This window comes from Prunus mume, linkage group LG1 (genome assembly GCF_029339155.1).
Source record: "Prunus mume cultivar Tortuosa linkage group LG1, ASM2933915v1, whole genome shotgun sequence".
Taxonomy (NCBI): domain Eukaryota; kingdom Viridiplantae; phylum Streptophyta; class Magnoliopsida; order Rosales; family Rosaceae; genus Prunus; species Prunus mume.
The window spans coordinates 19,116,468-19,130,348 of NC_142698.1; the positions used below are offsets into that span (position 1 = coordinate 19,116,468).

Sequence of the window (13,881 nt, forward strand, 5' to 3'; positions counted from 1 at the left end):
GCTTCGGCCTGGGATTATATCATCATCTATATGTGTCCTTTGAGTGCCAAGAAGGCATCCTTTAAACTTTTCCTTTCCTTAATATTAATCTATCTAACTTGAATTTTGTCGTGCATCATGTCCCATCCAAATATAAAACAATTCTATCTTAATTATAATAATAACAACAGGATTTGTAAATTTGTTATATTAATCCGCGGATGACCTTGTTTTGGACAATTGTTATATGTGGTCATTTCGATCTTCCCCATGACTGATATATACAAGGCTGCACTCATCTTATATGCAATGCATGCCCTGATCTTATATTGGGTATAATAATCTTCATTTAAATAATTGGGTGTGTTTCTTTTTCCAAAAACTCGAATTTCTGCGCATATAAATCTTATATATATACATACAGTCTCCTTCTATTGAGGGATCTCTCAAATAATTTTATTTGAGAGACACCCTTTAAGGTCCCTTACGATTTATTTTTCAACAATCCAAACTATCTATTTTTTAAGTCTATATTAATAGATCATCCTTGCAAAAAATTAGACAAATTGAAAACTATTTCAACATCCAATTGTATATACAAAATCAATGAACATGGTGCTTTAAGAAAGTACTAAAATTTCAATAACTCAATTGAGTGATCAAATGATATCGGATTCAAGTAATTTTTTTGTAGAGATGATCTTTGAATGATTATCTAAAAAATAGACGGTTTGGATTAGTGAAATATAATGTAGAGTCAGCCCTATAAGGGTATCCCTCAAATAAGCTTATTTATTATTTTATGTGAACGTCCCGGACGTTATTATCGTGCGGATGCCATGTATTTTTTCTATTACCCCTCCCTACTTTTTTCTCTATTTACAATAGTATTTGTATGATAATAACGTGCAGGCATCCGAATAAGAGAATAACTATATATGTGTATTAAACTCTTATATGTGATAGCTTGGGAATCTGCTGACTATTGTTCCCCATTACGCACATTCATGCCACTAAGACTAAGTAGTGCTATATGCATATGTGAAAAATATGCATAATTATAATTATAATTATATTGCATTTATACATAGATTAAGCTAGCTAGAGCTTCAGGCTTCAGGTTTGGCTCTTCAATTAGACATGCATGGCAAAGTTTTTTGGAATCCTATATATACCAATATAATATATGCAGTTTAATTAGTAGCCAAAGTTGACCACCAAAGCTGGTCTTATAAAACTAGCTAATAGAAAATTAGCTAGAGAAACAGACCTGCGTATTAAACTCTTAAAAATTAGACTTGAAAAACTTGAAAATATAATTATATAATTATAAAGAGAGGAACATGTGTATAGCCAATGAAAATCCCCCACCATAAAACATATATGTATATAATAAGATAAGAGCAGTATAAAATATATATGTTGTACTTTTTCAATTTAACACCTCCATCAAATCATGATTGTTTTTCATTGGTAATTAACTAATATATATATATATATATATATATACCTGTTGATGTAGATAAAATGACTAATTCATAAAGGGCTAAAATTAACTAACTAGAGAAGAGAAGAAGAAGAAGAAGATGATGATGATGCAGAAACAAAATAGTTAACCATCATGATCATTATTGGAAAATATGCATACAGTCCAGAGAGAGAGAGTACAATCCACTGATGACCAGTTCTTCAACTCATCTCTAAGTACAAATTAAGCACAAGAAAGATTTGCAGCTTCATTCATTCAAAGTTTCTCTCAAATTCAAGTTAATTCCAAACACTACTACTACAACTGCTAATTACTCATTCTCAGTATATATATTATTCATAACTAATTCACAATAATCCATATCCCTAAATTGATTGATTAATTAACTAACTAATTAAAATGGAGGCCTACCACCACCTTGACCATGCGCCCAAGATGAATAAGCCGCCCCTTGATCATGGCTCAGTGCCTGTCCTCCTCCATTCGGAAGCATATTCGGCTGCAAGTTGTAAACCCCCACCCCCATCGACGGGTCCCCCATCCCTCCTCCGCTACCACCAATCCCCGGTGGGGACCCCGCTCCTCCCGCCGCCTGCCCCGAATTATTACCACCCACCTCTTCTTCCTCCTCCAACGGCAATCTCTCATACGTCGCATTTGAAAACGTGGCTGCGATCACCATCACCGGCCCCGACGCCACAAGCGGGCCCACCACGCTGCCCCCAACAACCTGTCCCTGCACGCCCGCCAAGTATATAGTCATTCCAGTTGACCCGGGCGGTGCCGGTCCGGGTAAAAACGCCCCGGTCAACGAGAGAATCTCGAACCTTCCGTGAAGCGCCATGACCGACCCTGCCGGGGAGGTCTGCCTGATTGTGACGTTGGTGACGGTGCCGCTTCCGCTCAGGACGCAGACACCACGCTGTCTTGTTCTGGCAAACCGGGCGACGCTGTCGGCGATGTCGGCTCCGTTGGATATCTCCATGACGTGGCTGCGGAGGGCGTTAGGGCTGTCCCTGGTCACGAAGATGGGTGGCTTGGGCTTGTTCTTGGAGCCCGGGGGACGGCCCCTCGGGCGTCTGGTGGCGACTTCGATTGCGCCCTCTTTGGGATCGTCGCTGTTGTTGTCTCTGTCGTCATCGTCGTCGCCGCCTGATCCTCCGAGGCTGCTGGTTCCGGTGTTGTTGTTCATTGAGATTCCCAGATCTGGTTTAATGATGTTTTTCATTGGAGAGTTGGTGGCGGCTGCTGAGGTTTCATTCACTCCTCCTGGTAGACCTACCTGTCCAGCCCACCATCGGTTCGCCATGGTCGATCCAGAAAAATGAAAAAGACTAGCACGGATCGATGTATATATAAATTTAAATCTCTTAGATCTTAACGATCATATATATACATGGTTAATTAAGGTGATGAACAATTTTTGACTCTTATAGTTATACAAATACAAGTAGAATAGAAGAGGCTGATTTTGGGTTCACTCTCGATTCTCGAAGCAGGGAAGAAATAAGCTAATATAAAAAATAAAATAAAATTAGCCAAACCAAGCAACTAGAAGTGATGTGATTATATATTTCAGTAAGCTTGAACAAGAAAGAGCCGCATATCTGTAGGAGGATGTTTTCTACTTAAGGAAATGATAGAAACAGTAAAAACTAATTAATTAGAAGAGGTAGGGTAAGGAAATGGGAAAATTGAGAGAGCTGTATAGGTGGCTAGCCAGCCAATTATATAAGAAGTGAAGTGTAAGAGAGATCTGATTTAACAGAAGAAGAAGAAGAAGAAGGAAGTCTGGTTTTGAGTAGGGGTTAACTTGGGTAGAGTAGGGTGGGTGGGTGTCGAGGTTAAGGTCTGTCCAGGAGGGCTTTTGGGTTCTTTTCTTTCTTTAGGTTTCTCTCACTACAACCTGATCATAAATGAGAAGGGGATGAGAATTAAGATAAATACAAATGGAAAAGAATATGGGGAAGGTGGTGTATGCCAATGCCATGGGGTGTCGGTCTTGGGAATTAGGGTTTGGGTTGGGTTGCGTGCGCGTGAGAAGGTGGGTTGCACGTCCTCCTCTCCTTTCTTCTCCTTTAGCCAGCTCTCTACTACTCTAGTAGCTAACCCTTCTCATGATCATGATGATGGATGCATAATTACATAACCCCCCCTTCACTCCAAGTCTAAATAGTCGCGTAGTTGTGTATAAAAAACTCTCCTTTTTTATAATTTAGATTATCGTTTATATTAAATAAATAAATAAAATAAACCAACCCGTCATAAACAAATATCAAATACAAGAAACACCAAAAATTAATGAGATTCGCCAATGTGCATACTTCTTCGGTGATGATGTAGATGAATCCACTAGTTAAACTAAGCAATTTTTTACAAATATCACCCTTTTAGCCCCTTTTTCGTTAACCCTAATTCTCATAATCTCTCTCTCATCCTTGGTCACCCTATCTTAGTGCTCCATCTAATTACGTTCACTTTAAGTTGAAATTAGGTCAAAAGTATACGCATATAATTATATGTATATGGGTCATTCCTAGATAGTTTCAAGGTGTACTTGGGGATTTGATTTTGTTTTTATATCCAAGCACAACACAAGCAGATTAATCAAATCAAAGGATATCTTGTAGTATGAACGACAGTAACTACGTACGTTAAGTACACTACAAATTGGAATGCAGTACTGCTTTTTTGATAGCTAGCTTGTTCTTTTCCTACGCATAATGCATGCTAATTAGAGCATTCCCTAGTTTTAAGCAATTTTCTTGTATTCTATATCTAAAACATATAATTTCAAAACAAAAAGCTGCCTCTACAATATTTTAGTTTATCAACTATAAAAGCAAAATGATGAGAAGGTTGTCGTTTGATAATACAAATAATATTATATATACATATACATGTTTTAGTACAAGTGATAATGTAAACTACAGGGGAGGGGGGTTTCTCACACATAGAATCGAACTGATATTTCTGATCGCCAAGTCTAGACCATAATATTATATAATATCTCTCTCTTGGGGCTGATCTTTTTTTTTTTGGGGGTCAATTTGGGGTGAGCTAGTCCATGGGAAAAAAGGGAATGAGAGTAGGGGTGTTCAATTAACATTCGACTTTTACTCCCACAATCTTTTCATTGTATCATCTCCATAACGTGAAATTAGTTGAAGTTAATTCTTCGATATATTCTCTCTTGTAAATCTTCAGCCCATTCAAGTTATTTCAACCTATCACCACTCCACCATCTTTGCATGCTCCTTTTTTTTTTTTTATTCTTAAATTCTAAGATTATATATGTAGTTTGATTAGAAGGGGTGTCTATATATAATCTCGAGAAATTATTGTATGGTACCATACTTTGATTTTCACTCAAACCATAAAAGTAGCCCTTGCCTATACATACAATGGCTTGGAATACGTAGTACACTGGTAATTTTTATTAACAAAAAATAAAAATTTCATCATTACATTATAATAATTTACATATAGTTAAGCTTGTAGGGCTCGTTTGGTATGTCGGACAGTATTGACTAATTTCCGTCAGATAGTATTAATCTGTTCCGGAGAGTACTAACTATTTATCCATAATATTATAAGGCGTTTGGTGCTGTTCCGGATAAATAGTCTGACTAAGTTATACTGTGTTTGGTGATGTTCCGGATAACATCAGATCCGACTATTTTTAAAATAAAAAAAATTCTTTGATAATTTTAATGGCAATTGAGATTCAAATGACACGAATTTTTTTGGGTAAGATTTATATGACAAGATTTGTTTTTCAATTGTTTTTGCCAATATTTTTTTTCATATAACCCCTTATCATAATTGTAGTATCTCATAAAAATTCCAACATACTCGCATACGTTAATAAAAACAATACCAAATAATGTATAATTCAAAGTGATCACATACTAAGATGATAAAAACAAAAGGGAAAGTTGTTCATAATCATGCATTACACAAGACTACATGTAAAATTAGAATAATTCAACAATAAGTAGAATTCTACACATGACAGAAGACTACAAAATACCATTCGGCTTGCATATACAGAAATATATGTGGTTTAACTATTAGAACTGTACTGTAAATATTGATATGCATATGTCTGTACTAACATCAAAGTTTCATGTACAATAAGAAGAGCATAACAGAAACAATAAAAGGTTCATATATTATTATGCACTTCGAGTTTTTTTTTTGGGGGGGGTTGGGTAAATCACAGGAGGAAGGGGCATATGCCTCAAGGCGGTGGGCAGATTGAAGATAGAATCAATAAAAGGGTCAAAGTCTTTGGGAAAAAATATTAGTGGAATTTGATCACTTTCCAAGTGAGAGACAAAAATTCATTCATTAACCCATGTCCAATGTTTCTCATTGTAAAATAGGTCCTTTTACGATTTAGCTTTCATTCATGTAAGTAAGCATAACCTAATTTCAAAAACAAAAAATATATAACCTAATTTCCACAAAAATTTAATTAAAAAATTGAAATATATAAAGAATAGAGAAGAAGCAAGAAGAAGCACATTGGAGAGAGTATGAAAAAGAGAGAGAGTGAGAGAGATGGATACTTGGAGAAGAGTGAAGAAAATAACCCGTGGAGAAGATAGCAGAGAATAACCCTAGGGAGAAGAAGATAAAAAGAGCGTACGATTTTTTTTTGTAGAACGCGTGCTTAGCCGTATAATTAAGCGTGTATTATCTAAACCGGGGTGTGTGGGTTGTATTAGTTAGTCAGGTAAGGAGAGTATTAAAAGCCCAACCCGTATAAAATAGTCGGGTAATTAAATAATACAAGTTGACACCAAACACCTGACATAGACTATTTACTCCTATCCAGAGTCTAATACGGTGTACCAAACGAGCCCTTGCCTATACATACAAGAAATTATTGATCTTCACTCAAACCATAAGCGGTGTCTATATATAATCTCGAGAAATTATTGTATGGTATCATACTTTGATCTTCACTCAAACCATAAAAGTAGCCCTTGACTATACATACAATGGCTTGGAATACGTAGTACACTGGTAATTTTTATAACAAAAAATAAAAATTTCAGCATTACATTATAATAATTTACATATAGTTAAGCTTGTAGTTCATGAAACATGAACATGGTGGACAAAAAAATAGTAACCGTTTCCTGCTGCGCCGAGTAATTTAAAGTGGCATAACAAACAAGTGGTAAATTAGTAATTATGCCTTGGGTTAAATGCGGATAAGTCTGAACTGATCGTGTCCGGCCCAGTGAAATGTATTCACAGTGGGTTGAGGTACAGCATTGTAATAGGTCCAATATAAGACAGGGCTCCGATTTGAACAATATAAGAACCGGGTTGAGACCCATTGGGTCGGATCGTCGTTTATACTTGCGCGCTGGTTTGGTCAATCTGAACTCGTTGGAGAGAGACATGGCTGACGACCTGTTTGAAGGCCTCCCTCCACCTTCTGCGAACCCTCCTCCTTCTTCTTCTGAACTTCAAGAACGGAAACCACCGCAGGAAGCGTTAAAACCACAACAAAAACGAAAAACCGCTACTTTTAACACCGACTCTTCTTCTTCTCCCGCTCCTGCTCCTGCTCCCCAAAAACCAATTCTCAAAAGCGCCCTCAAGCGGCCTAAACCCTCTGAATCAAACGCAGAAGAAGGTAATTCTTTCTTCATTTCTCCTTTGTTTGTAATTGGGGTGGCTTCAAAACTCATTATTTTACTTGTGTTCCTTGATTATATTTCCAAGGGCTGCAAAAAAGTGCTTTTAGGGTTTTACTCCTGCATTAATTTTCGATGCTGAGAAACCCCAATAGGAAAAACTGAACTCATTTTCTCTGGGACTTGCATTGCTTATGTTATTTGGTGTCATGTAGTTTGTTTCCAGTTCAAATTCTAGCTGCCAATCCGGGTCTTCTTGACATTTTATTATATTTAGGGCCCATTTGATAACCATTTCAATTTTAGTTTCTAGTTTTCATTTTTTGTGCTAGAGTATAGAGGAAAAAGAGGGAGAATGGAAGTGAGATGAGAGTGAAGATGGGATTGAGAGGGAAGATGAGAAGGGAGGATGGGAGGAAGGAGTAACAAAAGTGAAAACAAAAACTAAAATCTGAAATCTATTTGAAATTGTTTTCACTTTCAAGTTTTTGTTTTCACTTTTGTTACTCCTCCCTCCCATCCTCCCCTCTCATCCTCACTCCCATTCTCACTCTCATTTTCCTCTATACTATAGCACAAAAACTGAAAACTAAAAACTAAAATTGAAATGGTTATCAAACGGGCCCTTAGATTCTCTTTATTTCTTCATTTATGCTACTTGTATGTATGAAATTTCAATGTTTTTAAAATGAAGCTAAAAGTGTTGGAACTGTTTTTCAGCCCCTGTAACTGAAAGAAAGTTGAGGTTTAAAACCATGACAGATGCCTCAGAGCAGCAGGTCATTGAGGCAATGCAGAAAATAGCATCACATATAAAGAATCCTACAAAGTTTAGTAAGGCTTCAAAGCTTGCCATCCAGCTGATTCAGGCGGGAAGTGTCAAGCCTGAAACTGTTGATTACTTCTTTTCCGTTCTAGAAGCTGCAATGGCATCACCTACTGCTTGTACGGATCCTTCTCTGCGAGCCGATTACCATGCACTCTTCTCAGCCGCAAAAGATGCCTCTGAGGTAAGATCATAAGTCTATGTATAGTACAGGGTAATGTTACTGCTGGTTCGTGAATTTGTATTTGAATACTCAACTTACATCTCCTAATTTTTTATATATTAGTGTCTCAATAAGAAGCAAAAGAATCAATTAACTGCATGGAGAATCAGGACGGTGATGGCAAATGAATTATTTACTGATGACAGCTTTCAGGTGAGAACCTTTTTCTATGGCATAGTTTGTGATCATACTTTCAGAATCATGTAATGACTAGCTTCCTTGTTATATGATTTATTGAGAAGCATGAACTGTGCAACCATTTTTGACATGCATTCTGAACCAATTATCCGTTGTTTAAAGTATGTGACATTAATATCCACACATCAGTATTTCCCCTTTCTTTGAATTCCTCGTAGCAATTGATGACTGGTGTCTTGCGAATTGTTTATGATGGCTAATATATTTCTTGTATTTTTTCTAGTTTTTTTTCCTTGAGCTTTGATAAATATCTTTTCTGTCACTTTCTTGTAATTCATTCTTTATTTTAGTTAATAAAAATATATGTTTTCTATAATAAATAATCGTTTTGTTTCATGTAATATCTAATGATGAATTTTGGTTTGGAACTACTGTTTGTTTTTATGATTTCTTCACCATGCCTGACTTCCCTTTTTTTTTTTCTTTCTTTCCTTTCCTTCTTCTTTTTCCATTGTCATGCTTTTTCTATGTGAACTTTTACAAAGTTTTCAAAAACAGCTGCACAAGTAAAAGAAGCCATATCTAATCTGCCAGTTGCAACCGAGGATGATGACAGAGAGGAAGCAGCTGTGCTGGAAGATGAAACAAAGATAGCAGATCAAGATGATCAAATGGAGCAAGATATGGTTTCAGCTGCGCCAGCTGAAGAAAATAATGAGAAAGAGTCTGATCCATTTGGGCTTGATGCATTTTTAACTCCCACCCCGAGGAAGAAAGATGATAAAACAAAGGGGAAAAAAGACGGAATTACCAAGATCAGGAAGGAGGAGGGAGAGACCAAGAGATTCCTCAGGTCACAAAGAGAAGCCTTGGTTCTTTGTTTAGAGATAGCTGCTCATCGTTATAAAACGCCATGGTAGGTTATTTTGAAATGTCAATTATTTCAACACATTCTGTCAGGTTTATGTACTGAATAGCTAGAACTTATGTTTTGTTTGATTGTACTTGTCAGGTGCCAAACAGTAATAGACATATTAGCAAAGCATGCTTTTGATAACATAGCAAGGTTCACGTCTAAACAAAGGAATGCCATTGAGAAACTTTGGGCTTCGATTCGGGAGCAACATAATCGACGAAAACAAGGGAAATCAGTTACTGGGAAACTTGATGTCAATGCTTTTGAGTGGCTGCAGCAGAAATATGCTACTGAGAAGATCAGCATTCGGCATTCTGTTGGAGGTAGTGGGGATCGTAAAACTGAAATGTGGCTTGGCTGATAGTATCTCTTTTTTTTGGGTACGAATGTTAATCATTCTTTACAAGGAAGAAAGGGAAGCAAATTGTAATTGTTTATCTGGAATTTGTTTCAGTGTAGAATGTTTTCTCATCAATACAAAGAATGAATTAATTACATTTAGAATATATGTTACATTTTACAAAATAATTATCGGTTTGCTACCAATAATCACCACAAGAACAATATCCATCTCTGAAATGGTGAAAGCGGTTACGGTCCCTTACTATCATTACCCTCCCATATATTTTGGATAAAAGCTTGGTTGCTGTGTGACAATCTTCACAAACTCGGAGATTCTTTACAATCCGAATTGGCATACCTGCAGCACTGCTGATAAGACCGAATGCCATGGCCAGTCTCTCACTATGATAGTTAACCGCCGTTTCTTTCTCTTCCTCATCAATGTTCTGCAACACAACAGAAGTGTTGGGAGTGTAACCAGCCTCTTTCAGCTTCTTGGTCATCTCAGCCAACATTTCATAAATCTTTCTTGTTTGAGGGTGTGCCTTATCTCCCATTATGAAGTCATGAACTGAGCCGTTTACTTCAATTGAGCTCAGTCCTGGTTCTTTCTTGGTTCCTCTATCTTTCATAGATTTTCTCACCCCATCAACTTCATTCCATCTATTTGATGCTGCATAGATGTTTGACATCAGAATGTTGTAACCGCAGTTTTGAGGTTCCAACTCAAGAAGCTCTCTTGCTGCTACTTCAGCCAAGTTGGGATTCTTGTGAATTTTGCACGCAGCAAGCAGGGCACCCCATACAATTGTGTTGGGCTGCATAGGCATGCTTTTGATCAATTTATGAGCCTCGTCAAGGTTCCCAGCTCGACCTAACAAATCCACCATGCACCCATAGTGCTCAACCTTAGGAGCCAAGCCATAGACATGAACCATTTTCTCAAAAAGCCACTTTCCGTCTGCCACCAATCCAGCATGACTACAAGCATGGAGAACTCCTATGAATGTGATGTCATTAAGCTCAACACCTTGTCTGTCCATTTGCTCAAAGAGTTCCAAAGCTTGTTTTCCACAACCATGCATAGCAAAGCCAGTCATCATGGCATTCCACATGCAACTATCTCGATTCGAGGCTGCACTGAATAGCATCAGAGCCATATCTATGTCCCCACACTTCGCATACATGTCCACTAGAACTGTTCTTAATATGACATCAACTTCCATCCGTTGCTGGTTTATGTAAGAATGAACCCACTTGCCCAAGTCAAGGGCTCCAACTTCTGCACATAATGAAATGAGGCTAACCATGGTTACTTGATTTGGTCTTACTCCACTATCCTTCATCTGAGCAAAGAGGTCTGAAGCCTGATTAGTGCAATTGGCATGTGCATAAGCTGAGATCAAGGCACTCCAAATCATGACATCTTTGTTATCTACGCTATCAAAAAGAGCCCTTGCATATGTGATTTCCTTGCATTTTCCATACATATCAACCAAAGCAGTGGCCAATGCCAAAGACATGATAAACCCATTTCTCAAAATATAGGCATGCAACCACTTGCCCAATTCCAGAGCACCTACGGACCCAGACTCGATAACCAAACTCAACATTGTAATCTCATTCGGATAATTTCTTTCCACCAGCATTCTGTTGAAAAGTTTTGCTCCCTCTTGTAAATTTCTGCAATGTATGTATCCTGCGATCATGGCGGTCCACGAAACAATGTTCTTCTGAGCTAACCCATCAAAGACCCTCCTTGCATACGCTAAATTTCCACACTTTACATACATGTCTATTAAAGCAGTAGATATGGAAACTCCCAGTTTCTCATTAGTACCATTCCTTACAACATAAGCGTGCATCGCTTTCCCCATTTCTATATCTGCAACGTCTGCAAAGAGATTAACCATGCTAACCATGGAAATCTCACTAGGCTTTACTTGCATACAATGCATTTCCCTGATAAGTTCCAATGCCTCACGAAACAATCTGTTTCTAACATAGCTCCTAATCATGGTACTCCAAGAAACAACATCTCTTTCAGCCATTTGATCAAACAATAAGCGAGCAAATACCACGTTCCCGCATTCACTATACATTTGGATCAACGCATTGCTCACGAAAACATCACTATCCAATCCATTCTTTAATGCAAAACCGTGCGTCTCTTTTCCTAAAACAGCCAAAGAGGATTGGCCGCAAGCTTTGAGGACTGAGGGGATGGTGAAACTGTCAACTTGGGTGTCCATTCTACGCATTTGAGCATATAATTTGAGTGCAATTTTGGGGCAGTCGTTCTTAATGTAAGAAGTTATTAAGAAATTGTATTGGGCAGCAGGGCTCAAGTGGGTTTGGAGGTGCCTAAGAGGAATTTGAATGGTGTGATCAAATTGGGTTTTGATCAAGTGGGCATGGATTTGCTGGGTCTGTTCAAAGTTGGGGTGTTCATGTGGTGTGAAAGAAGTGGTTGTTTGGTGCTTATATGGGTCTGAGTTTGGGTTTTTTATAGGGATTTTGTTGATTTTGAATCTGGAGGAAGGAAGGAGAGAAGGTGATAGGAGATGAGGTTTGGTGGTGACCATTATTTGGTCCATTTGCAGCATAGAATGCGGAATTGCATGCTTATCTGAACTACATGCCCATCAATCCGCCTCTTGTGCATAATTTTAATAACAAAAGAAATATGTGGCAATTTAGAGAATATCCCAGAAAACAAGGATGGTCTTGCAAAATAGTTACCATTTTAATCCAAAACCCTAAACCCCATCCCCTTGCGCCTATATAAACACAATCTAAAACCCTAGACACTCATCTCATCTTCACTTCCGTCTCCAAGTGAAATCTCATCTGCAGGTACGCAGTTTCTCTGTCCCAACTCCCTTAATGTTTTCTCTCTTCAGGTTACTACTTCGTATTGTTCTCTCTGTAATGCCATTGCATCCCAGTAGTATATTTCTGAAGAAAAACTGTAAATTGAGAAAAGCACATATCGAAGGCTTATGGGTGCTATATGAATGCCCATGCGCTCAAAATCTGTGCAAAATTATAAATCGTTCTTCTTTTCCGAATATCCTCTTGATATTTTGCTCGAGGATTGTTTGGAAGAACGATGACACTCCTGCTATTAATTTTTGTGTTGTTTAATGGACTTGTCTCATTTTTATTGGTTTCCCTGTTTTTCTCTTGAAAGTTTGTGTATTTGATATGAATGTAGGTATATAGGTTTGTTATTATTCGAAATGTGAGAATGTGGGAAAAAGCTGCCCAGATTGCGTTATCGGATCAAGTAAATTATGTGAAAAGTATAATCTTTCAGAGTTGTTTCTGATGTTAATTGATATGATCAAATATATTTCGTTTTAATGTGGTTGAGACTGGAGCTGCTTGTTTGGTGTCTGCAGAGTGTGGAGTTTTTCTGATATTTTATATTTTATACAGGCTCTCATAAAAGAAAACATGAAGAACCCGAAAGTTTTCTTTGACATATTGATTGGAAAGATGAAGGCGGGCCGAGTTGTAATGGAATTATTTTCTGATGTGACACCGAAAACTGCTGAAAATTTTCGGGCTCTTTGCACTGGAGATAAGGGGATTGGAGCAGCAGGGAGGCCACTGCACTTTAAGGGCTCTACATTTCATCGCATCATCCCGAATTTCATGTGTCAGGGTGGAGATTTCACAAGAGGTAATGGGACTGGAGGGGAGTCGATTTATGGCACAAAATTTGCAGATGAAAACTTCAAGTTGAAGCATACAGGGCCTGGAATTTTATCCATGGCCAATGCTGGACCAAACACTAATGGTTCCCAATTCTTCATTTGCACTGACAAGACCCCTTGGCTCGATGGAAAGCATGTCGTGTTTGGGAAAGTTGTAGATGGCTATACTGTCGTTAAAGAGATGGAGAAGGTGGGTTCAGATAGCGGGACAACTTCTCAACCTGTTGTTATTGAAGATTGCGGTCAGATAAAAGATGAGAATTGATGTTTGAATAGTTGACATCATAGCTTTGCTGATATACTTAGTTCAGTTTAGGAGGCTATTGTAAAGCAAATAAAACTTGAATATGATATGTTTATTTAGTTTGGATCCTCTTTATGTCTATTTTTGTGTGGAATTTCTGGTCCTTGTTTATGGAAATGGAAATGGGATTATTTTCTTCCGTTCAATTCCTGGCTCAACTTGGATGCATTACTTACAGCAACCAGTTACCAAAAGCTATGAATGTGAGAAGAGAAGAGTGGGATTGCCCAAGGCTAGTTCTACGTGCTTCGAAAAAACACGAACAAATTTATAAAGGAAAAAGGA

At 37.8% G+C, this 13,881-nt stretch overlaps 3 protein-coding genes and 1 pseudogene across 5 annotated transcripts; 2 read left to right on the forward strand and 2 right to left on the reverse strand.

Moving 5' to 3' along the window:
* Positions 1 to 1,572: 1,572 nt before the first annotated feature.
* On the reverse strand, positions 1,573 to 3,546 carry LOC103318680 (AT-hook motif nuclear-localized protein 20). The gene has a single exon (XM_008220082.2). It carries the CDS (start codon positions 2,775 to 2,777, stop codon positions 1,863 to 1,865), a length of 915 nt encoding a protein of 304 aa, XP_008218304.1. The 5' UTR covers positions 2,778 to 3,546; the 3' UTR covers positions 1,573 to 1,862.
* A 3,292-nt stretch (positions 3,547 to 6,838) lies between these two features.
* On the forward strand, positions 6,839 to 9,732 carry LOC103318681 (nucleolar/coiled-body phosphoprotein). The gene is made up of 5 exons (XM_008220083.3): positions 6,839 to 7,124; positions 7,846 to 8,135; positions 8,238 to 8,327; positions 8,858 to 9,228; positions 9,325 to 9,732. The coding sequence occupies exons 1-5, from the start codon at positions 6,887 to 6,889 to the stop codon at positions 9,587 to 9,589; spliced, it is 1,254 nt and encodes a 417-aa protein (XP_008218305.2). The 5' UTR covers positions 6,839 to 6,886; the 3' UTR covers positions 9,590 to 9,732.
* Positions 9,733 to 9,767: 35 nt separating this feature from the next.
* LOC103318682 (pentatricopeptide repeat-containing protein At1g11290, chloroplastic pseudogene) lies at positions 9,768 to 11,822 on the reverse strand (annotated as a pseudogene).
* A 449-nt stretch (positions 11,823 to 12,271) lies between these two features.
* ROC2 (rotamase cyclophilin 2) lies at positions 12,272 to 13,742 on the forward strand. 3 transcript variants are annotated; one of them, XM_008220087.2, is made up of 3 exons: positions 12,362 to 12,426; positions 12,788 to 12,859; positions 13,012 to 13,742. In XM_008220087.2, the coding sequence occupies exons 2-3, from the start codon at positions 12,821 to 12,823 to the stop codon at positions 13,555 to 13,557; spliced, it is 585 nt and encodes a 194-aa protein (XP_008218309.2). In that variant the 5' UTR covers positions 12,362 to 12,426; positions 12,788 to 12,820; the 3' UTR covers positions 13,558 to 13,742. The 3 variants fall into 3 exon arrangements, with proteins under 3 accessions (XP_008218307.2, XP_008218309.2, XP_008218308.2); XM_008220086.2 differs by having other exon boundaries at positions 12,386 to 12,426; positions 12,788 to 12,875; XM_008220085.2 differs by lacking the exon at positions 12,788 to 12,859 and having other exon boundaries at positions 12,272 to 12,426.
* The last annotated feature ends 139 nt before the right edge of the window (positions 13,743 to 13,881 follow it).

Bases quoted from the DNA above. Each gene is read 5' to 3' on its own strand.
- LOC103318680 (XM_008220082.2), bottom strand. From the start codon at position 2,777: ATGGCGAACCGATGGTGGGCTGGACAGGTAGGTCTACCAGGAGGAGTG.
- ROC2 (XM_008220087.2), top strand. From the start codon at position 12,821: ATGTGGGAAAAAGCTGCCCAGATTGCGTTATCGGATCAA. The intron at 12,860-13,011 runs GTAAATTATGTG...TATTTTATACAG, and splicing joins AGATTGCGTTATCGGATCAA to GCTCTCATAAAAGAAAACAT.
- LOC103318681 (XM_008220083.3), top strand. From the start codon at position 6,887: ATGGCTGACGACCTGTTTGAAGGCCTCCCTCCACCTTCTGCGAACCCT. The intron at 8,136-8,237 runs GTAAGATCATAA...TTTATATATTAG, and splicing joins CCGCAAAAGATGCCTCTGAG to TGTCTCAATAAGAAGCAAAA. The intron at 8,328-8,857 runs GTGAGAACCTTT...ACTTTTACAAAG, and splicing joins TTACTGATGACAGCTTTCAG to TTTTCAAAAACAGCTGCACA.